The 25,072-nt window shown below is 38.9% G+C and overlaps 1 protein-coding gene across 1 annotated transcript in view; it reads right to left on the reverse strand.

The window, feature by feature from the left end:
• Positions 1 to 423: 423 nt before the first annotated feature.
• Positions 424 to 25,072, reverse strand: part of LOC134391766 (prostaglandin E synthase 3-like) — a 47,912-nt gene continuing 23,263 nt past the window's right edge. The window contains exon 2 of the mRNA XM_063115713.1: positions 424 to 1,840. Coding sequence (XP_062971783.1) covers positions 1,304 to 1,840 — 537 coding nt within the window. The 3' untranslated portion in view covers positions 424 to 1,303. The remainder of the gene's footprint in view (positions 1,841 to 25,072) is intronic.

The raw sequence follows: 25,072 nt of genomic DNA on the forward strand, positions 1-25,072 counted from the left end.
TTAAGCTGTGTTCCAAGGAACATTTCTGTGAAGGTGCTTCATTGCAAATATTTAATTTGAATTTCATTCTTAAAAGATAATTTTAACAATTTAAAAGCACTAAAACCAACAATACAAACTACTAAAAAAACATGAACACAGAAATGTAAGTGTGTCATATCCTAAAGTTGACACATCTTTAACAGTATCTTGAATGAGTGGTACCAACTCATATCATTTTTGTGCAGACACTGGAAGAAAGTTTTGCTTTTCGTCATTGTGCATATAGTCCAACTTTAAAAGAATTATTTTTGAACATATAACATATGCACATGGCACAGAATTCAGAAGGTACAAGGGCGTGGATATATAGTGTTTTAGTCCGTGTTGTGTTGCTATAACAGAATACCTGAGACTGGGTAATTTATTTATTTATTTATTTATTTTTTTGAAGTCTTCCAACAGTTTATTAGAAAGAATGTAGACATTTAAAAAAATCCCCACTGTCATGAACATAAGTTGAGGTTTTCAGCCCTGGTATAAGCTGAATCAAAAAAAGAAATAAAAAATCCAATAGTGTATTAACATTTTTTCACTCATTTGCCATACTGACAGTGCAAATACAAATCTGGTCTAAACGTACAGACTCTCAAGCAACAATGTACAGCTTTCTTTGTCCTCCATGCTAAGAGATGTAAAGCTTAAGGGTCAAACAATACCAAATGTATAGGCTTCAAAAACCATCTAAGTTAGGGCATTCACTAGTTTTAGCTAAGATACATCTGAAACACTGACACGTGATCACTTAAAAATAATGTGAAGTAAACTTTTTGAAAAATAAACTTTAGTGGAACAATCCTGAAGGATACACCAGAGGAAGAGCAAGTTACCAGATTAAGGTTATCAGCCAATTTGTTTCAGCCCCTTGAGTCCATGTCCTAAAATCTAAAATTTAATTATCTTTCCCTAAGCTGAGTGCTTCCTATCATGTCAGTATCTATATTACGAACTAAAGGAGACTTAAGTGAAATGTTTTTATTTATTGCAACTGCTTTATCAATTGCCTAGGACCTCAACAGCTTCATGAAAGTCTGGGAAATATTCATGCATAAGGTTATTGCCTTAGCTGACTTAAAATTGCCCATACAATGGTAGATGTCAACCCTTAGTGAAGCCTTTTAAAAAACAAACAGGTTGAAAAATGGGTTAAAGAAGGCAAATACAGCATCTGCCTTTGGACCTATCAACTCAGGAATTCTCTCAATTATGAAATCTTGCAGAGAAGTTATTTTTCTTTCTCAAAATCCAGGTGATGACTTGTTCCTTACTCCAGATCTGTCATTTTTTCATCATCACTGTCTTGTGAATCATCATCTGCTCCATCTACTTCTGGTAAATCTACATCCTCATCACCACCCATGTTGTTCATCATCTCAGAGAAACGATCAAAATTAGACATGTCTTCGTCTGAATCATCTTCCCAATCTTTCCAATTATTGAAGTCCACACTAAGCCAATTAAGATTTGCCCTTTCTTTTGTTAACCTTGGCCATGACTGGCCAGACTCTCCTTTTCGTAAACAACATAAAATTGATCTGTCCGTTCTTTTATGCTTGGAATCATTTGGATCAATACAGTGAAAGAGATCAATTTCATTTAAATGTTTAAAATTATCACTTCCTCCAAGACAACTGAATGTAAGTTTGGATTTTTCAAAATTTACATTAACATCTCTACTGTCTTCAACACAAAATTCAATGAAGACATAGTCCCTTCGATCATACCACTTTGCAGAAGCAGGCTGCACTGTGAACGGGGCAGGGGGACGGGCGGACGGGTGGGCGGGCCTCTTTGGCGGCGGCTGTTAGGGAGTGGCGACTCCGGCGTTTTCTCCCCAGTCGCGGCCTCTCCTCGCTCCCCTCAGGCGACGGCGGCAGCTGCGGGCTCGACCTGAATCCCCAGAATGCACCGCGCGAAGAGAGCTGCTCCTCCTGCCGCAGAGAAGAGGAAAGTATAGGAAAAGGGGCGCGAGGACGGAGAATGAACGTGCGTGCGTGCTAGCCAGGGGTGGTGAGACCGGGCAGCGGCTGGTGACGCCGCAAAATGCCTGGGCCCTGCAGAGGCGGAGACTGGGTAATTTATAAAGAAGAGAGGTTTATTTGGCTTAGGATTCTGGGACAGCTGCATCTGGCATGGGCCTCAGGCTGCTTCTAGTCATGGTGGAAAAGTGGCAGGCAGCCAGCGGGTACAAGCAGATCACATGGCGAGAAGGGAAGCAAGAGAGGAAGCAAGAGAGAGAGAGAAGGTGCCAGGGTCTTTTTAAGCAATGAGCTCTTGTGGGAACTAATAGAGCGAGAACTCACTCATTAATCCCCCCTCCCCCAGGAAGAGCATTAATCCATTCATGAGGGATCTGCCCCATGACTCAGTCAGTTTCCAGCACTGCCACATTGGGGATCAAATTTCCACGAGTTTTGGAGGGGACAACACATCCAAACTCCATCATATAGTAAAAAGAAAAATTTCTTCCCACTCCCATCTTCTAGTCCTCCAGTTCCCCCCCTCCAGAGGCAACTATGGCTCTCAGTTTCTTGGGTATTTTTCTAGAAAAATTCAGTGTATTAAATTATACACACACACACACACTCACACTCACACACTTTCCCCCCATATGTACTGTAGCATACGCTAGGCATTGTTCTATAGATTGCTTTTTACTTTTAGTTTTTTAACTTATCTTCAAAAATTTTCTTTATGGAACAGGTCTTAAATATATCATTCATTCACAACCCGCTGTTCTGCATTGATCTTTTATATAATAAATGTAACGCTTTTGGGAAAGAGGTTCCAAGCAGCATGTTAACAGTGTGGGTTGGCTGATATTAGCTGCATTTGGTAAGGTACTACTAGAAAAACATTAGCTTAGAAAAAAACATTAGCTTGTTTGTAAGTAGAGATAAAAAGGAAGAGAGAATCCAGAAATTTCAAGACCGACTGTGTTGAAAGATACTACTCTTTCTCCCACTTCAATTAGTAAAAGATAAAAGGAGAAATTATTTCATTCTTGAAAAGCCAATTCAGCCTCAAGACAAAGACCAAATCAGTGAGGTAGCTATCATACATCATTTTGTTTAGACCTCGGATTAGATTAAGGTAAACCATAGTAATCTATTCAGCTGAACAAAATGCCTTCTAGTTCTTATGAAAGCCTGATAATCTCAAAAGACTTATGATTAAGTCTAGAAAGAAAATCATGTCTTAAAAAGAATTGTTGTTGTGACTTTTGGCAGAGTCAACCGGAGTCATAAAAACGTGAACACATATTTTGCAGAGAGATTCATTGCCAAAAGTGCCATGAGCTTGCATTAAAAGTGACTGCAACTGTTTAGTATACTAAGGATATTTGGGCCACCAGATTTCCATAAGCAGAAGGAGGCTGAGAAAGGTGCCCATCTGCAATGACAGCATATTCTCCATTGCCCTTTTCAGTTACGTCCAAGAAGGATAATGGAAAAGGAAAGCTCTCCTGGAAAGTGTCAGGACACGCAGAGAAAAGTGAACCGGGGGAAATAGAGTTTGAGGATTAATTGAGGGTTTTCCTGAAACCACTAGTGTGACCGGGGAGAGAGAAGTCCTTGTTGGGAATAGTGGGGTATTCCAGCCTTCCTGGAAGCCTCCTGAGAGGCAGCAAGATCCCAGAGGGAATTCATGCGTGGTGCTTCCACGGAGGAAGACCACAGGGCCTGGACTGGTCATTAATTCCCTCTGGACCATGTTGACAGTAGCATTGTACATCTGATCTGTATCCTGTGTTGAAAAATGATTATTGAGTGCTGACCCAGACTTTAGGTACTGTGGCCCCACACACCCTCTCCTGCAGATTGTCATTATGTAGGGCTCCAGAACTCTGCGATGAGTGAAAGCAACAACTATGATTGAGGCTGAATTTTTAGTCCATCAGGATTGAGCTTGAGAGTTAAAATTAAAATGATGAATAGAATATAAAGAAGTGAGGTATTTCCTGTATACTAGGGTTTGTTGATTGTCTTAGTCTGTTTTGTGTTGCTATAACAATATACCACAGACGGGTAATTTAAAAAGAAAAGAAATACATTTCTTGCAGTTCTGGAGGCTGGGAAGTTCAAGGCTGAGAGGTGCTTGCATCTTGTGAGGGTCTTCTTGCTAAGTCATCCCATGGCAGAAGGTGGAAGGGTAAGAGGGCACACAAGAGAGAAGAAAAGAGGGCCAAACTCACTTTTATAACAAATCCACTCCAGATAACAAACCCACTCCTGTGACAAAAATATTATTCCATTTTATGGGGGCAGAAGTCTCATGACCTTATCATTTATTCAAAGTTCCACCTTTCAACATGGTTGCATTGGAGATGAAGTTTTCAACACATGAATTTTGGAGAACACATTTAAACCATAATATTGACTAAGATTCCTACCTGTTATAAATATGTTCACTCATTCATTTATTGAAAATATCCTGAGTGAGTATTTTGTGTCAGGCACTGAACTAGGACCTGTATATACCATAGTAAACAAAATCTCTGCCTAGAACTGGGTACAAATAATATTAGAACAGTATTTTCTCTAAGGCAGGCTGGTTACACAGCTATTAGCACAAGCAGTCTTTAGCTAATCAGGATTTCAAAGCAAGCATAAACATTTAAATACAATAGGATTATACCTGGATATAATCTCCCCCAGTAACTCTCAGAGTTAGTTAGGTGATTAAAATTCAATTTTCATTTCTTTTTTTCTTTTTTTTTAAAGATGACCGGTGAGGGGATCTTAACCTTTGACTTGGTGTTGTCAGCACCACGCTCTCCCAAGTGAGTGAACCGGCCATCCCTATATAGGGATCCGAACCTGTGGCCTTGGTGTTATTAGCACCACACTCTCCCAAGTGAGCCACGGGCCGGCCCTCAATGTTCATTTCTTGAAGAGAGAAAATAGAATTCCTCCAAGTAGGAATAAAAAGATTCTTTGTGTCAATCTGCCCTTCCTATTGCCACACTCAACCAGTTAACCAGACAAATACACAGAAAACATTCCTCTGTCTTATATGGAAATCATGTCAGAAACACTAACAGAATTTTTGTTGCATGCTGTCTCTTAAAAAATGGACAAACATTATTAATGTGAATCCTGTCATGTAAAGGTCTGATTTTTTTCCCTTCCAAACAACAAAAAAACCCAGTAAAAATCTAAATAAAATAAAAATTGATTATCCAAAATATAGTATTGTAGTAATCCCACATTTTGGCTGCAATTCTAATTCTTTTTTTCCCCCCCAAGTTTCAATGCCACTGTAATTCATCAGAGGAAAATTAGGCAGAAAAAAATTCTTTTCTTTCTCTCAGGATTGAGGGAAGAAATAAGGAGAAGGGAAAATATGTGAGTAAATACGGTCAGCCTAAAATAGACTTAATACAGATCCACATCTAAAATTACTTACCCAGACTCCTTTTTTGATAAAGAACTCCAATAATTATCAGTATTTGGCAACAAGGATCGCAAATTGCTTTGTGTGAGGTTAATATTTAATTTTAATTTTCCTTAGAAATGACTTTCAAACAGAGTATCTATTTGTGTGTTCTTAAGGGTATTGTACTGGCTCATTTCTTTGTTATAAACTATTTTGGGGGAGAGCTGGAATTTTTCTTATTTGTTTCTTTACTTGGTGAATTTGATTGTGCTGGATTTTGTAATGTCTTTGTTTTGTTAAAATAAAAATTTTAATGAGAAGATTTTTCACTATGGAAACCTTTCTGAGTCCAGTGGGGGGCACTCTTTGGGCTACTTCTCTTTACTTTTCAGGTATATGCTGAAAGTTAGCTATGTACCCTTAGGACTGCCAGTCATAGATATGTATTAAAATCCAGTGACTTGAGGGAAATGGAACTTAATTGACTTAATAATCTCTATAATCAAGTTCCTTCTAGTGGTTGATTTGAATTCTTGTCAATATGGATTGGCCAATTAAATAATTTCAGGTTTTTTTATAGTGAAATTGATTTTCATTTTTTTTTTTTAAAGATGACCGATAAGGGGATCTTAACCCTTGACTTGGTGTTGTCAGCACCACGTTCACCCAGTGAGCAAACCGGCCATCCCTATATGGGATCCGAACCCATGGCCTTGGTATTATCAGCACTGCACTCTCCCGAGTGAGCCACAGGCCGGCCCCTGATTTTCATTTTTAAAGAGAGTCAACTACGTTTGGGTGCTTGAGTTAATAACAAACAATGGTTTCTTACCTTCTCCTTTATTAGTTGAGTCTTAACTGAGGGAGAGTGTTTTTGAGCTCCCTTATTTCTCACTCATTCTCCCTTCAGCTCCCTGGGATTCCAGAAGTTATGGTAATTCTCCTTTCTGTCCTTTTTTTCCCCACAATACCTTTGACATTTCTGAGGACAATCTCATAGCTCTCAAAGCCATCTGGGGGGCCCGCCCGTGGCTCACTCCAGAGAGTGTGGTGCTGATAACACCAAGGCCACAGGTTCTGATCCTATGTAGGGATGGCCGGTTTGCTCACTGGGTGAGCGTGGTGCTGACAACACCAAGTCAAGGGTTAAGATCCCCTTACCAGTTATCTTTAAAAAAAAAAGAAAAAAAGCCATCTGGGATTTTCAAGTCATAATCTTAGATCCTACAAGGCTCTATCTCTGTCTTGGTTCCTTGGGTGGTTTCCAGCCTTCCTCAAGACATCAAGAAATGTATCTGGCACATAATATTTTATTTAATTTTTTAAGTAATAGTAAATTCACAAGGTTTAGAAACCAAAAGGTATAAAAGGATTTATAGTGAAAAGTTTCCTTCCCATTCCCTTCTTACAGTATCCTCATCTGCCTCTCTTCCTTTCTCCACAGATAATCCCAGTTATTAGTTTTTATTTCCTTCTAGAGTTTTTTTTATGTATATTCAAGTGCCATACAGATCAACTGAGAGGTTTCCAACTTTTAACACTCAAATTTCTTTTATTTATTGATTTATTTATTTATTTTTCATTCTTTTTCTTTTTTTATTTTAATGTCATCAACCCCCCCAAATTCATATGTTTCTAACACTCAGATTTCTTATAATTTTATATATGTTTACTATCTACAACTTATCATCTCTCATTTACTTTTTTAAAAAATAAACTTTATTTTTAGAGCATTTTAGGTTCACAGCAAAATTGAGCAGAAGGCACAGAGGTTTTCCAATACCTCCTGCCCCAACATATGTACAGTCTCTCCCACTATCAAAATCCACTAGAGTGGTACATTTGTTACGCTCAATGGACCTACACTGACATGTCATTATCAGCTAAAGTCCATAGTTTACATTAGGGTTCATTCTTGGTGTTGAATGTTCTGTGGATTTTGACAAATGTATGATGACATATATCCACCATTCTAGTATCATATGGAATAGTTTCACTGCCCTAAAAATCCTTTGTGCTCTGCCATTTCATCCTTACCTACTCCCTAACCCCTGGCAACCACTGATTCTTTTTTTTTTTTTTTTTTTTTGCTGTTAGACTCAGGAGTTTTTATCTACATTTTATTTTTATTTATTTATTTTATTTTTTATTTTTTATTTTTTAATTTTATTATGTCGATATACATTGTGGCTGATTATTGTTGCCACTGATTCTTTTGCTGTCTCTGTAGTTCTGTCTTTTCCAGAGTGTCAGATAGTCAGAATCATACAGTTTTGTAGCCTTTTGAGTTTGGCTTCTTTGTTTAGTATTATGCTTCTAAGGTTCCTCCAAGTTTTTCATGCTTGATAGCTTATTTCTTTTTAGTGCTGAATAATATTCCGTTGTGTGTATGTATCACGGTTTGTTTATCCATTCACCTGCTGAAGGACATCTTGGTTGCTTCCAAGTTTCGGCAGTTATTAAGAAAGCTGTTGTACACATTCATATGCAGGTTTTTGTGTAAACATGTTTTTAACTCATTTGAGTAAACACCAAGAAGCGCGATTGCTGCAGCACGTGGTAAAAGTACGTTTATGGTTGCAAGAAACCGGCAAACTGTCTTCTAAAGTGGCTGTACCGTTGTGCTGTCCCACCAGCAATGAATGAGAGCTTCCCATCTACTTTTCAACAACCTGTTAACCCTTTCTCACCTTCACCACCTCACCAAAACTTCTTTTGATAAGATCATAAATGGCTTTCTAGTTGCTATCAGTGTGCACATATTTTACTGAACCTGTCTGTTGACCACTCACAGCCACTAACTCTCTCATCCCTTGGCCTCCAGTACTAGTCTTACTTGGTCTCCCTTTTACCTTTTAGATGGCTCCTTCTCTTTTTGTCTTAGTTTATCCCTCCATTGTTGGTATTTCAGAATTTCCTCCTTCACTTGCTTCTTTTTTAACTGCACATTCTTCTAAGGTGATTTCCAAAATCTCTAACAGCTATCCAGGGATTCCTAACTGAATCTCACTTCCAATATGCATTTCCATCTGCTTATTGGTAATCTCTGCCTGGATGTCTGTTAGACTGCTAAGATTCAGCATATTATTCCATTCTTGGCCACCAAATATAAGCAGATCTCTCTTTCTATTTCTTTATTTTCAGTCCTGGTTAATGGCACTGCTGTCTATCTAACTGCTCACGTCTGAAATCTGTCACCTTCTTAGATGCCTTGTTCTTGCTTAGATCTCCACATTCGAGAGAACGGACTTTTCTTCTTAGACATCTTTCCAGTCTGCCCTGTCTGCACATGGCCACAGCCCCTGCCATAGAACAGCCCCTCGTCCCTCTTCCCATGCCGGTGGAATAGCCTCCTCATGGTTTTCCCTACTTCCTGTCTCTCTCTCTTCCCTCCCATCCTCCACACCAGTGTCTTGGTGGTCTTTTTGTAAAGTAACCCTTGACTACATTCTTCTTCTGCAATTCTCATGGCCTTGAGAAAAAAGCCTGAGCTCTTGAGTGTTGGGTGCAAGGTCCTTCATGGTCCGACGGCCTGTTTTTCAGACCTCCTTCCTTACTGAAGTTCCCGAGACTGTCCCTGCTTTTTCAGGCTTCCCTGAAATGTCACATCTCTGCCTTTGCCTGAAATACCTTTCTCTTGTCTGCTCATATGGGTTGAATGTGTCCCCCAAAGGTTCATGTATTAGAAACTTAATTCCCACTGTCACAGTGTTAAGAGGATGCGAAAGCCTATTATGGCAACTGAAAGGTGGGGCCTTTAGGAGGTGATTAGATTGTGAAGACTATACCCTTGTGAATGGACTCATCCAGTCATGGAGAAATGGGCGTGGCTCTGATGGCTTTATAAAGAGAGTGAGTGAGCAGGTTAGCTCTCTCTCTTGCTCAAGCCATTCACTGTGTGATATCCTGTGTTGCTATGAAGCCACCACCAACAAGGCCCTCACCAGAGCACCCCTTAGACTGTGGACTTCCCAGCCTATGAACTGTAAGGAAAAAATTTCATTTTTTTATACATTACCCAGTTTCAGGTATTCTGTTATAATCAACAGAAACAGACTAATACATTTGCCTAAGCACTTTCTTTATTCAAAAGAACCTCTTTTCTTTTCTTTCTTACTTTTTTTTTTGTTGTTTGTTGTATTTATTTACTTTTCTTTTAAAAATTCAATTGTTTTTTTTTCTCTGTGACTGGCTGGTAAGGGGATCTGAACCCATGACCTTGGGGTTTATAAGGCTGCACTCTAACCAACTGACCTAACCGGCCAGCCAAAAAGAACCTCTTTTATTTGAGGCTTCTCCTCTTCTACTCCACCCTTCACCCCAGTTAAGTGTTTCTTTCTTTCTATACCATAATCCCTTATAAATATCTCGGCAACAATGGTGCTAGTTACACCATTTTACACTTCTCTACTGCCTTGTTTGAGATTCAGTGAACTTTTTATGAGTGTAATGTTTACTTTAACATTTACAAATGGCTTTCCCGTACTCTGTTTCATTTGGTCTTTATAACACACCTTTTGACTTTGAATTATTCCCAAAAAAAGAGACTGAGACACAGTTTATATGTTAATGGTTTATTTGGAGTGGAATTCCAGGGTGGCAAGAGTGAGGGAAGAGAGCAAGTAAAGCAGGGAGGTGAGGTGAGCAAATATAAGGTGACGGATTATCCAGCTGGCCACTGCTTCACAAGGACACATAGCCACTGCTCATCTCATGGGATGTCTGAGAGGCAGCACAGATCCAGGCCTCAGAACAGATTGTTAGATCTGGGAAGAAAGGAGAGTAAGGAATTTGTTTGTCAGTGACTTCTTTTTTCCTGTTTCTCACTGGCTAAAATTCATCCAATTATTTTTAATTTTTTCTGACTTCCAGGGTGTTATCTGGCCCCTCTGGGCAGCTGCTGGGGAAGCCAACAGCTGGGTCTGGTCATAGAATTTGGGCATTGGAGCTGCTATGTCTGCTGGGCAGATATGATAGAAGCTGTGTGGAAGACTCCCCCCCACCCCTCCCACGGGAGGTTGAGAAAGCTGGCAGTGTGAGGAAGGGAACAAGGACAGTGGCTGGGGGGCTCTCACTTTGGCAAGCAGCCATGGGGGTGGGGGCAGGATGGGTCAAGCAAATTTGATAGAGTACATAAACTCGGTTGAATTCATCTGTGATGTTAGAAAAAACCCTATTTTCTTTATTTTGCTGATGAGGAAACAGATTAGAGAAACAAAGTAAACTGTCCAATGTTACACAAATATTGTGGTTGAGCTAGAAGATATTCCATAGTGTTTTTCTCTGTACGATAGCAAATGTACTTCTTAAGTTCCTGACTTTTCTTTTTCTTTCTCTCCTGCCTCAAACTCTGATGACTTTTGATTCAGCCAGCCTGTTCTATCTAAATGAACAAGGCAGAATGATTTAGTAGCAGTAATCACAAAAGACAGTTTTTTGAGGGTGAAATGCTTGCTTGGTATGATGTCCCTTTCTAAAACTCTTTATTTGTACCCCAAATCCCCAATTTATTTTTGCAGAGGCCTCTGGAGGGCAGTTGAAGTAGGGGAGGTTGCTCCAGAATTTGGGTCATCCTTGACCGGAATGCCTGAGAAACAGCTGCCAGCTCAGGCAGTGATGATAAGTCCAGAGACTAAATTGTTGACTTGTTAGTGGCCTATTTGATTGGTAATCTTGTCTACAAGTCCTCGAGTATGTAAAACATATATTTAGAACAAAAGGGACACTATTGCTTTATCCTGATTAGCTCTTTGGATATGATTACCCTTTATAAGGTGGAAGGAGGCTCTATCAGAGGAAAGTTGGAGGGAGAGCAAATCTCAGGTGAGCCATATTTAATTGAGGGCAAGAACTCAATAAGACCAAGCTCCATGAAATCTGTTATCTTTATGACTGTCTTATCTTTGTTGTTTCACCCATTCACAAAGGATCTGCTGTGTGTGTTTGCGAGTAGATAAAAAGTGGGTATCTGGGGCAGCTGTGTCCTCTTCTATAGATAAGTTCAGTGGGTATAAAAATCCACGTGGTGAAAGTTGTGAAGAGGTGGAAAATCTAGAACCCTGGTGTCTGAGGCAAAGAAAGAAAGGAAGCAAGGGGAACTAGCCAGCCTGAAAGAGGGTAAGCAATGGTTAGCTTTATGCAGGTTTTCCTGATCCCTGTCTACCCTCTTCATTTATTCTCACTTTTCTTCTTTCCCAAAAAGTAACAGTCCTCAATATGAAATACTGTTGCATTGAACCAGGTCTAGTGGTAAGCCCAGGAGAGTAGGAACCTTCCCCCATTCCACTACACATGTTTTTCTTACCCCCCTTACTTCAGGCCAGAAATCCTATATTCTACCAGGAATAAAATAATAAAAGCCAGTCTTCGCTGCTGGCTCTGTGCATGTGGCCAAGTGATTATTCGCAAGACTGCTGCTGGGATACTAGTGGGGAATCCTGAAGGTGTTTGCTAACAACATCATCTCACAGGGTGATTTAGGAAGACTGCAGGAGTGCAAGGCTCTTCCTGGTGTGAAAAGCGATTCTACGCTCTTTGGAAGCTATCTGCTCTTCTTGTCCCTTCTTCCTCTCACCTGCATCTGTTCTGAGGTCCCACCCAGTGTTTTCATAAAGAAACGCTTTTAGATGATTGACACACAGAGATTACCTGCTTGGCCAATCAAAATATATGGGTACCAAAAAATCACTAGGCAAGGGGCAAGCATTCTGTGGGATTCCCATGCCTTTTAAAAGCTGAGCTCAAAGTCTCTGTTCCATCTTCCTCCAACAGGGTCTGGTTGAAGTGCGTAGAAACTTTTAAAGCAATTTGACGGTAATTTTATGTCTGTTGAATCTAATAAAAAACTCGGGCTTGTATTCCCTGTCTTAACTTAGTTGTTTTTCATTTCCTTTTCTTATTGACCTATTTTTAGTGTATTTTATTAAAGTACCAGGGCTGACTGGAAAAAAGAAACAAGGACAGTAAAAAATAACTGGTCAACAGGCATTTTAAGAAGCAATGCTCTAAGTCATGCTGGGCCCAGGCCCTCCTCACCAAGTTGGTACAGGCATGCCACCCACAGAGGTCTCCTCCTACAGTCCCAAAGAAGGAATGGAGAAAGGCCACCTCAGTCCCAGGTGTTTCTCCTCAGCCTCTCTAACTCACTTCGGGGAAACTGGGAACAAGTTGAGGGGAGTACCACGCCACCTTGGCCTCTATTTCTCTCTTTCTTCCTGTCCCACGATCTCTTGGGTCTGGAAAGGGAGGATGTTTCTTTAACTTCCAATCCATCAAAATAGCTGTAGTCCATCAGGTCTAGCCCTTGATATAGTTAATGCAAGTTAAAAATGTAAAGAATCCGTTCTTTCTCAACATGCCTATTTGCTAGCCTATTGTTATGTGGCGCCATTCTCCTGACCGTTACAAGTTGAATAATAACTCGTGCTCTTTTCATTCCTTTTTTGGCAGTTCTCATCCAATTTGCAACTCCTTCTCCCCCCCAAATACTTTGGGTTTGAAAAAGATTCTTTGCTTGGCTAAACTTTAGTCAGGCTTCTAAACCTTCTACCGGGCCCACCTGTGCCCTTCCCTGTAAAATCGTTTTAGCAAAGAACCCTGCTAAGTCCGTTGAGCCAGAGCTCTCCAAAGCTGATCAGGTTCCTCATCCTCCACCACCCCCCAGGTGATGTCTGATCACCTTGTTAGGTCAGCTAAGCCAGAATCCCCTTTACCCTGATGTTCCCTCTCAGTAATTTTCCATCCACTGATCCCCATCCTGCTCCTTGGCTATAAATTCCCACTTGCCCATGCTGTACTTGGATTTGAGCTCAGTCTTTCACCCCCACTGCAAGGCCCCATTGCAAGTGGTGCCTATACCTGTTGTGTTGATGCTGGATAAAGTTTTCCTTACCGTGCTTTAACAAGTATCATTGAATAATTTTTCTTTAACAGTTAACAAGGGAGAAAGTTATGTTTCCAAAATGGCAAAAGAGAAAATCACGTCAAACTACAATTTGAAAAATTTGTAGTTTTTCAAAATATTATCCTCATGCACAGCTATATGCAAAGTTCTGGCCATAGCATCACTTCTGCCCTCTCAGAACTGCCACTGACGCCACACAGCACCTTAATAACATGTAGAGCTCTGAATAGGCAGCATGATTGTTTCTATTGGATCGCTTGTAGTGACTGCAAGCAACAAGGCTCATTTTCAACCTTCAAGTCTCAGCCTAAATGTCACCTTTTCAGAAATGCCTTTCTTGATGTGGGTCCTCCCCTATTTAGTTTCTTTTTCATCGTTCTGTTTATTTTACTCCTAACTTTATTGCAGTGTATTTGTTTACTTACTAATTGTCCTCCCTATAGAAATGTAAGATCCATGAGGCTGATCTTTTACATTTATCGTTTCCCCAATACCTGGCAGAGATGCTGGCACATAGCAGGCAATTTAAAATCTTTGTTGAGTAAGTGAGAAGGCGCTAGAGAGCTCTTTGTGGATGCGTGGATGGTAAAGCCCTGATCAGGCATGGATGGAATTGCAACACTACTCCTGCCCAGAGTCCTGTAGAGGTGATTTCATTTTACTATTGAGGAAGAGTGCTAGTTTCAGCTTAAGATGTTCAAGTTTCATGAACAGGAGAAGCTGATGGGTGTCGGGGAGAGTTCCCCAGGACAATTCAGAGAGCTAATGGGACCCTGACAGAAAATAAGGGGAGGGAAAATGGGTATGACTCAGAGGTCCTTACTCTCTCCACTGTCAGTGGTCTAACTTGAGAATTATTTTTGTGGCCCAGGTGTCTGGGCAAATGATTAAGGGAAACAACTGTTGCAAATGAACAACATACCAGTGCCCAGGGAAGTAAGTGCCACATTCCAGGGTAAACTGGCGCTGGCAGGTTGCCACTCTCTGGACAGCATGCTATTTTATGGTCACAGCTAACAGTGACACCTGCTCTTTCCCTGGGGTATTTTGTGAGTCAGAGACTCAAGCCAGCACAGCTGCTACTCTTCAGGGCACTACCATTCACTGCTGCAGCCAGATACCTGGGAGCAGCCCTGGCCTCCCCCTTCTTCCTTCTCTTCCACAATTGTCAATAGCCAATTATATTGATTCTATTTTCCAATTATCTCTTGATTATGTCTTGCTTTTCTTCTACTTTGCTTGAGACCAAGCTACCATCTTTTTTGCCTAAATGATTGCAAGAGCCTCATGAGAGTTTATTTCAAATCAAATTTGATTGCTTCTATTGTACTTTTCATATTTCAGTCAGCATGATCGCAATCAAGTCCCTCCCCAGATTAAATTCTTCAGTGCATCTTCCATTTTTCCACTGTTCAAAGTTCCCTGTCTTTCTCCTTGGCCTCATCTTATACTTTCTCTCTTCCTCTCAATTATTAAGACTTTTTCCTATTTTTTCCAGTTCTAAGAACTTACAATGCATTTTTAAAAAATTTTAATGCTTTTGCACTGCAGTTTCACCTTGTTTAGAACACAGTTAATTTATGTATATTGCCTTCTATTCTGAGAGCTTGTTGAGCTCACTTTTATCTCTATTATCTTTTCATTTATTTAGTTATTTATTGGTGGCTGGCAGGTATGGAGATCCAAACTCATGACCTCGCGGTTGTCAGCACCACGTCCCACCAACTGAGCTAACCAATCAGCCTCTATTAGCTTTTTGAAAAAAGGTTTCATAGTGTTTTCCATATTGATAATCATGTTGTCTGCAAATGAAGACTGTTTTACTTCTCCCTTTCTAAAGTGTATGCATTTTACTTCTTTTTCTTGCCTTATTGTTCTAGCTAGAATCTCTAGTACAGTATCAAAGGTGGGGAGAGTGGACATTCTTCCTGATCTTAGGGGGAAAGGATTCAGTCTTTCACATTTAAGTGACATTAGCTGTATGTTTTTCATAGATGCCCTTTATCAGGTTGAGAAAATTTTGATCTATTCTTGTTATTGAAAATTTATATCATGAATGGGTATTGAATTTTGTGAAATTTTTTTTTTTGCTACTACTAAATAATCATATGGTTTTACTCTTTACATGGACTGATTTTTCAAATGTCGAACTAACCTTGATAACAGTATATGCTCTACTTAGTTATTGTTTTTATATTTTGCCATATTTGACTTGTTAATACACTATTAAGGATTTTTGCACCTATGCACCGATGTTCATGAAGAATAATGATATATACTTTCCTTGTAATATTTTTGTCTTGTTTTGCTATCAGGTTAATGATGGCTTGATAAAACCAATTGAGAAGTGTTTCTTCATCTTCTACTTTCTGTAAGAGTTTGTGTAGCGTTGGTATTATTTCTTGTTTAAATGTTTCATAGCCTTCACCACTGAAGCCATCTGGGCCTAGACATTTTTCTGTGGGAAGGTTTGCAGCTACAAATTTAATATCTTTATTGGATATAGGGATATTCAGGTTACCAATTTCTTCTTGAATGAGCTTTGGCAGTTTTAGTTTTTAAAGGAATTTTCCCATTTCATATAAGTTATTAAATTTATTGGGGTGAAGTTATTCATAATATTTCCTTATTATATCTCTAGGATCTATAGTGATGTCCTCCTCTTTCATTCCTGATATTTGTAAGTTGTGTAGTTTTTTTTTCCTCTCTTAAGTCTGGCTAGAGGCCTATTGACTTTATTGAACTTGAAAGAAACAGCTTTTGGTTTTATTGGTTTTCTGTATTGTTTTCCTGTTTTCTATTTCATTGACTTCTACACTTTTATTTATTAGTTCCTTTCTTCTATTTGCTTTGGGTTTAATTTGCTCTTATCTTTCTAGTTTCTTACAATAGTAGTTCAGACCCTTCTTTTTAAATAATAGCTTTTAATATTATATACATTTCTCTCTAAGAACTGTTTTAGCTGTATCCTACAATTTTGAAATGTTGTGTTTTCATTTTTATTTACTTTAAAATATTTCCTAAATTTTTTAATGATTTATTTCTTTGATCATTGGATTATTTCTAATTATGCTGTTTAATTTCCAAATATTTGGAGACTTTCCAGATACCATTCTGATATTGATTTTTAGTTTAATTCAGTTGTGGCCAAAGAACACATTGTACATGATTTAAATTTCCCTAAATTTATCAAACTTTGATTTATAGCCAAAAATATAGTCCATCTGGTACAATATTTCATGTGTACTTGAAAGGAATGTGTTTTCTGCTGTTGTTGCATGTTGTGTTTTATAGAAGGTAATTAGGTCAAATTGGTTTATAGTGTTGTTTAAGTCTTCTATATTTCTGTCTACTTGTGCTACCACTTACTAAAAGAGGAGCATTTAAATCTCCAACATGTTTGTAGGTTTTTCTATTTCTTCTCTCAATTGTATCAGTTTTTGCTTTATGTGTTTTCAGGCTCTTTAATTAGGTGCACATACATTTAGAACTGTTATATTTTCTTAATGAATTTGCTTCTTTATCTTTAAGAAATGTGCCTCTTTATTCCTGGTAATACTTCTTGTTCTAAAATCTACTTAATTTGATATTAGTACAGACACCTCTGCTTTTTCTTTTTGGTGGCTGGCATGTACAGGGATCAAACCCTGGACCATGCTGTTATAGCACCACGCTCTAACCAACTGAGCTAAGTGGCCAGCCCATGCTTTTGTTTGATTAGTATTTGCATGTTATCTTCCTCGCCTCCCACTGTTTTCTTCTGTAATAATTTTTATTTTGGTGGCTGGCCGGTATGCAGATCCAAACTCTCAACCATGGTGTTATAGCACCATGCTCGAGCCAACTGAGCTAACCAGACAGCCTTCTCCTTTTTATTTTAACCCTCTGTGTCTTTATATTTAAAGTGAGTTTCTTCTTGTAGACAGTAGATGGTTGCATCTTTTCATTAATTCAGTCTGATAATCACCACTTTCTAATTGTTTAAACCTTTTATATTTAATGAAATTATCTATATGGTTAGGTTTAAATGTACCATTTTGCTATTTATCATCTATTTGTCTCAACTACTCTTTTTTCCTTTTCCTTTTTTTGAATTGAGTATTTTTTCCTGCTTTCATTTTATCTCCACTAGGCTCATAGAACTTATTATTTTTTTTTATTTTAGTGATTGTTCTAGGACATTATATATATATATTTAACTTTTTTCAGTCTATTTTCAAATATTATACCATTTCACCTATAGTACGAAAATGTTAATAATAGTATATTTACTCCCTTCTTTTCCTTTATGCTACTGGTGTATATTTTTTATCATGTATTTTACATTTACTTCTGCATATGCTATAAAACCCACACTAATTGTTATTCTTAGTATAAATAGTCAATTTTTTAACAACTTTATTGAAATATAATTGACATGAAACAAATTACCCATATTTAAAGCATATAATTTACCAAGTTTTGACATTAGTATACACCTGTGCCACCAACACCACAATCAGGATAAGGAACATATTTATCACCCCTGAAAGTTTCCTATGTCCCTTTGTAAACTGTTCCTCCTCCCCTGTTCACCCTTGTTGAAGTGATCATATCATTAATATTAATATAGTGAATTACACCTTTAATCCTCTAGTCTTTTCTTGTGATTCTTTCCCTGGTCTTGGGTAGTTTTCTCACATGCACGTGCCTATCAGTACTCAGCTGAATACTTGATAGGACCTTGTATGGATATTTGGAGTTCTTTTTTGCTTTAGCTCACTCCTCTTCAGGATTCTGCCCTGCAAACTCTAGCAACCTTGGTCTTCTTGGACACCTAGCACAACCTCCTCAATTTGGGGACAGGACCAGGCTCTGTTTGAGTTTCCCCTCCCCACGCTGTCACCTGGAAACTGATGGTTCTTGCTGTACAGGTGGCAATATTCACACTCAAAGTTGGGAGAGTTGTCTGGCAGAGGCTATGAGGATGGGCATCCAAGAAAGGTAGGACAGTGCTTAAGAGGTCAAGTGATAGTTATTTGGGAAAGGGAGATTGAATTATGTGTATAAACCATAGGGAAGGAGGTAAATAATGAAAAGTTGGATTAAGGAAAGGAAATGAACATTTATTTAGCATGATGATGGCTACACAGGCTGACACACAAGCAGTCTTTCAGCCAGGCCAATAGAGCAGGTTTTGTCCCTAAGTGTCTTTCCTCAACGATTCTTTCTGAGTGACTGCTACAGTCCCCTTAAACGTCACTATACTATTGCCTAGGAGGGAGACGTGTTTAGGCTGCAGAGGGCCCTGAGCCACTTAGGGCTGAAGCTTCTTTAAGAACTCCAGGACCCTCTGGCATTGCTAAGGATGCCACATTCCACTTCCTTGATCGCTGTATGTGACTAGCGTGACTCCTTTTTACTTTAACTTCTCTAGAGAATCCTGCTTTTTTTTTTTTTTTTTTTTTTTTTTTTAAAGATGACCGGTAAGGGGATCTTAACCCTTGGCTTGGTGTTGTCAGCACCGCACTCTCCCGAGTGAGCCACAGGCCGGTCTGAGAATCCTGCTTTTATACTAGAATATTATCACTCTACTTTCTCCTAGTAGAGCGGGTAGTCCAAGGCAGATTCTATTGCAGGGGAGAGGAAAAAGGCTAACCTGATAGGCAAAGCATAGTCTTTGGTGGATAGTGCAGATGGGATGTAGGAGATTAGGCAGTTGCCGGTGCCATGGAGGTCCAACAAGAAGGAACAAGTAGAATGTTGGCAATAAGTGGGGCCCCAGAGGGCAATCTGAGAGTTATTGCAGATCCAGGCAGGCAGTCAGCAGCTCTCATTGCTGACAACGCAGAGGAAATAAAGATTAATCACTCCCCTGAGCATCACGTTATCTATTCCAGGTGTCCTGCCTATTATAGGCTCCTTAGATCCAGAGTTTTGGAACATGGGATCATTGGCAGTTGGTGGAGGCTAAATTATTCATGCATTCTTGAACTTAACAGTTTGTAGAAACCACAATTCCATTCTTTACACTTTTTACAGGAGCTCTGTTTGCATTTGAATGGGGGATCTCACTGGGTAAGGCTAAAACTGGGAATAGTGTGAGGGAAATATAGGGAGAAGACATAGGGAATTTTCTCCCTTATACATTATAAAACTTAAAGAATTATGTTCAGATATAAAAAATGAGGCAAGAAATAGATATATAAACAGATTGATTTTTCTTGAGTAAGAGTTTACTTCTTCTTGTGTCGGCATTTGATTGCTTTGGGTGTTGTGCATAATACTTCGTGTACATTACCATCACTGCATTTCCACATTATCTAATAATCATCCATTTATGCATCTGTCCCCCATACCAGACTGAACTCTTAGTGGATAGGAACTGAGTCTTTTTCATCTCTGTATCCTTAGCACCTGCCAATGATGAATGGTTAAGGTTCATTCTTTCCTTACCAAGCATGTGCTATTCCAGAAGTCCTTTGAATTAGAAATTCCTTCATAGCAAACATCGTATCTTTTCTTTCTAGTTTAAGTAGGAAGTAACTCAGAACAGTACTAAGAGGCATTTAGCAACTGTTGATAATATTAATGATGACATCTAGTTTCCATGGCAGCATGCACTTATCCTTACAGTGTTTCTTAGACTATGTGAAATTTGGAAAAAATATACACTTCTTCCCACACTGTGAGAAAATCTTTTGTATTATATATTTCTGTTCACCTCATCTTTTTCCTAAATATGTTTGCTCCAAGTACTTGGGTCAGTTATCTATGTGCTGTGGACTATAATGATGTCAAGTTTAGGAAAGGTGTTAGAGAGGGAGAGAAGCAGGGAATAAGGAAGATGTGTTGCTAAAAATATATGGATGGCAAAAGAAAATATGGATGGCAAGCCCATTTTTAGCACACATTTTCTTTTTTTTTTCATTTCCCCACTCTGACCTCATCAACTTGACTAAATACAACTCCTTTTAAAACTTGAAATCGGGCCGGCCCGTGGCTCACTCGGGAGACCCCAGGCTCGGATCCCATATACGGATGGCCGGTTCGCTCACTGGCTGAGTGTGGTGCTCACAACACCAAGTCAAGGGTTAAGATCCCCTTACCGGTCATCTTTTAAAAAAAAAAAAACAAAAAAAAACTTGAAATCACTTCAATTTCTGTATAGACCACACTGAAAACTGTGAGGGGGGATCTAAGCTAGAATGTATCCACACATAATGAACACTTAGCTGCTGTGTACCAGTGCAGCTGTACTGCTTGGTCCCGTTCATCTCTGTCCCTCAGCCAGCCATTGCTCTTCTCTGGGGATAATCTCATTTAACAACTTTTTATGTGTCCTTCTAAAGACAGTCGATAATTATTCAAACAAATGTAGAAATACCTGTTCTTTTTCTTCCCCACAGATGAGAGCATCTTATACATATTGCTCTGGATCTTGCTATTTTTACTTAACAATATATCTTAGAAATTCTTCTGTAATCAGTTCATCAAGATCTGCCTCATTCAATAGCTAGAGAATATTCCATTGTACGGATGAACCCTGTGTCGGTCAGTTTTGCTGGGTAACAAATAATCACAAAACAGCAGCAGCATATAAAAACAAGTGTTTATTTCTCTCTCATACATATATGGGTGAACAGGGGTCACTCTGCTTCAGATTGCAGGTCTATAAATCTGTTAAGGCAGTTTTGCTCTGTATGGAGGGGCAGTAGATACCAGGTTATGTTGTTCTCATGGCATCGACAGATGCACAAGTCAATGAGGTTAATCCTTTCAGCTCATTTTTGAAGCCTCTGTGCACAGCACATCTGCTAACAGCCCATTGGGGAAGCAATTCACATGGCCAAACCCATAGGCAGTTAGTGGGAAAGTTTACCTCATCCACCTTGAGGCCATGGCAAGGTCATGGATGTATAATATTACTACAGGTGACACAATTGGGACCAGTAGTTCAATCTGCCATAAATTCTATTTTATTTTACCAGCTCTCTGTTGATAGACATTTAATTTTTTTCTTTTGCTTCTTTATATACTTAAAATTAATCCTAATTCTGAACTCCCATTCCACCAAGATGATGAGAATTCACTTTTATCATTAAGATTCACCCTAGCCTCAGTGTGGTACCCTGACAAGAGGATCATATGCAGGTCAAATATCAGAGAAGCCTCTTTGATTCTCTGTTATTGCTCCCTACTGGTTACCATAGAGGCAGCAGCCAGGGGACATGATTTTCTTAGGACCTGCAACGCAACTATTTCTGTCACAGGACTCTTTGTCAAAGCTTGGACCCTGTGCTTCAAATTTAATCTCCAATAACAGTCACGCTTTACACAAATACCTTGATATTACTTAAATGTGGTTTAGTAAGATTGGAATCCTTTGGGGCATGTATTTTGCAGAAAAGGAAATACAGTCATATATTTGGGCTCCTTTTTAAAATTTTTGCAACAGAGCATGTTAGGTAGTTCTATTGCTGCAAAAATATTCAGATAGGATTATAGAAAAAGAAGGTAAGGTCTTATAAGTTTGCTCTGGGTGTACACATATCTATACACTGTGTGTTTCTCAGTGTATAAGAAGAATATTGTTACATAGTATATGTCTATCCATGCATTTCCAAGACTGTAAAGTCTTCACAAAAGAGAAATTAGAAAGCAGAATATAAAGAAATCGATTGTAGTATTCTGCTGTAGTAATAAACATAACTTCAGACTTTTTCAAGTATATGGCTACTTGCTTAGAATTCAGGAAATTATTCTGCTATAACAGGCTGGGGCCATCTTTCTTTTGTTTCTAAGAAGAACCATTCGTTTACTTACCAATTCTGTACTGAGCATTTATCTAAGCCCCAAGTACTAGGGATGCAAAGTTAATAAGGTGGCATCTCTCCCTCAAGGAGCTCATGGTGCAAAATGGTGGGGGGAGGGGGGTGAATGAGCAAGCGGTAGCTAGTCCCACACAGTACAAAGGCATTAATAGGAGCTTATGCAAGATGTGAAGTTGGTGCAATGGAGGGTAGCCTGGGTAGATGGGGGCAGGTTTCACACAAGGGAAGACACTAGAACTGGGTTTTGAAATATAAGTAAGACCCAACAGCAAGACAGTGGAGGAAGGGTATCCCAGGCATTAATGATAGAAGCATAATTGTAATAGAGTCATGAAACAGCATGGTATGTTGGAGAAGCAGAGACAGTGAGGTTGGCCAGAGATTAAGATATGAAGAGGGTGACTGGTGGTAAAACGAGTGTGAAAACTTAGGCACTGTTCCATCTTAGAATATAGATCAGGGGAATATGAATGATGGAGTTTTGGAAAGACTACTCGAAAGTGGATGGATTGGATGAGCAGGGGGCTGAGGATTGGCAGGAGACCAGGATAAGAGGCAGGAGACTACGGTAACATTCTAATGGAACTTAAGAGATTTAAGGGGAATATGGATCCCAGAATGACTGACAAATCCTGTCATGCTGCTATCCCACTTAAAATCCTTTAGTAGCTCCCACTGTCTTCAGGACACACTATACACGCATCAGCTGGGCATACCAAGTCCTTCCTTTCCTTCAGCTACACTTTCTCCTATCTCCCGGCTCCTCCAATTTGCAACTTATGCTCAAGCTTTATTCAAGTCTCTGAACCTTGCTGGTTAACCAGGAGTAAGTTACCCCTTCCTCACCTGATGAACTTATACTTATGCTTGTTTGTTTGTTTGTTTTTCCAAATGTTGCTTCAGACACCACCTTCCCTGAGAAGTCACTTTGGGTTCCCTGTCATTCCTGGTTTAGGTGCTGACACATGAGTTCCAGGATACTTGGGCTCCTTGTACTGTTGAATTTAGGCCACCATACTGTAAACTGAATCCCTGAGTAGACCAGGAGCACTTTGAAGGCAGGAGCTATGTCTTTTATCTCTAAATCTCCAGCTGTAGGATAACTTAGGGCTAATTGAGTAGACAGACTTTCTGTGACTGCTTCTGAGTGAATGAGAGAAGTAGCCCAGTGATGCCTGGGACTCACTGTACTCAATTTCCACCTCTACTGGAGTTGTTTTAATAAATTAGAGAAATGTGTTCTTAAAATTTAGATCTGAGGAAAAGAGTGAGAACATGCAGCACTGCTAATAGGTACAAATCGAAGAGGAAGCATCTGCCTCAGGTCTTGGCAGATTTCCTTTCCTCCCTCTAATCTGTTCTTTTATCCAACAGATGTCTGAGTATTGCAGCCTCAAGATTATTAATAGCTCAAAGATTGGGGTGGGGAGTATTTTGTACTTTTTACCAGTACTTTGGACTTAAATTTTTCCATCCCTATGTGTGACATCAATTTTATTTTCTTGTCTTGAAATCTATGTGTACCTATATAGGTTTAACTATGAGTACTTGTTAAGAAATTATAGGTACTAATTATAGAAGAAATGAAAGATGGGTTAGTATCCCAGAGGCCAGCAAAGAAAGGAACCAGGAGTCCGAGAAAGCTATGGACATTTAGGAAAGAAAAGTAGTTGGTTTAGAGGAATCTGAAAACAAAAAGGAAGCTGTCCAATATGTTGAGGTTGCCTTTGGTTAATCTCCTGATTGCGTTCAGCAGTGGCTGTAAATGTCTGACCATGACAGCCTGGGAGACCTTGGAATTATTGTAAAGGAATTGAAATTCAAATGAAAATTTGTATTTTCTCAATCAGTAGATAGTAAAAACACAATTACTGGCATATGAGGGTTTCCATACTTAAACGATTGAGAATCGTGCTCATCTTGGTCTGGAAGCTCTAAGTATATATTTGTACAGTACCTTGTAAAGCACAAAGATCTTTTTCTTGCATTAATTTATTATATTCACCATAACTTTGTAGGATAAGATGCATAGGTATTCTCATTTTTCAGGTGTGAAAACTGAGACTTAGCTGTGACTTATATATGGTCTTGTGAATTGAATTGATTAAGTTGAAATGAGATTGCAAATTTTATGGTTCTTAGTCCAGTACTCTTTTCTCTACACGAAGAGATCTCTGTGGAAAAAACCCACAGAGAAGTATGGGACCAGATATAAAGTACACGCTTCTTAGGAACCAGAGAAAAGAAAAAAACAGGGCTGGGAGAAAGGCTAGGATTTTTTGCTTAAGAATAGTATTGCAAACAAAGGGATTCAAGAAGTAAGACTTGGTTATAAAATCGAACAAAGGTGCATTATAACCAAGTATACACAGTTGTGCTTTAACATTTAGCAAATCCTCTCCATTCATTAACAAGTGCTTTTTCTCTTTTTTTTTTTATTCAAGACAGACCCCAAATTATGTTGTTAAAGATTTATTTTGAGAATGAATGCAGGAGATAATTGAAAAGGTTACATTCCTTCCCAATAATCTTCAAACTTCTATTCAAGTACCAAAGAAGGTACTTGAGCAGATGTGACACACACTTAATAAAAATATTCAGTGCTTTTCTTAAATCATTGGAATATTTATTCTAGGCAGTAGCATAGTAAAGAATGCATAAACCCTGCAGGGAAATCTGCATCTATCAGACCCAAATTGTGTTCATGTATGCATTTAAAAATTGACCATCATCTCCTGTTTAGCTCAGTTAGAAGAGTAGGGAGCATCAAACCATGGAGAAATGAATATTCCATGGAAGTCCTCCAACTAGCTAATAATAGAAATAACTATGATTTATTGATTATTATGGGCTAAGTAGTCTATTAAGCACTCTATCTACTCTATGTATATTAATTATTAGAAAATTCACATTAAATATTCACAGTTAACCTAATTTT

Source organism: Cynocephalus volans, chromosome 12 (assembly GCF_027409185.1).
Source record: "Cynocephalus volans isolate mCynVol1 chromosome 12, mCynVol1.pri, whole genome shotgun sequence".
Lineage (NCBI taxonomy): Eukaryota > Metazoa > Chordata > Mammalia > Dermoptera > Cynocephalidae > Cynocephalus > Cynocephalus volans.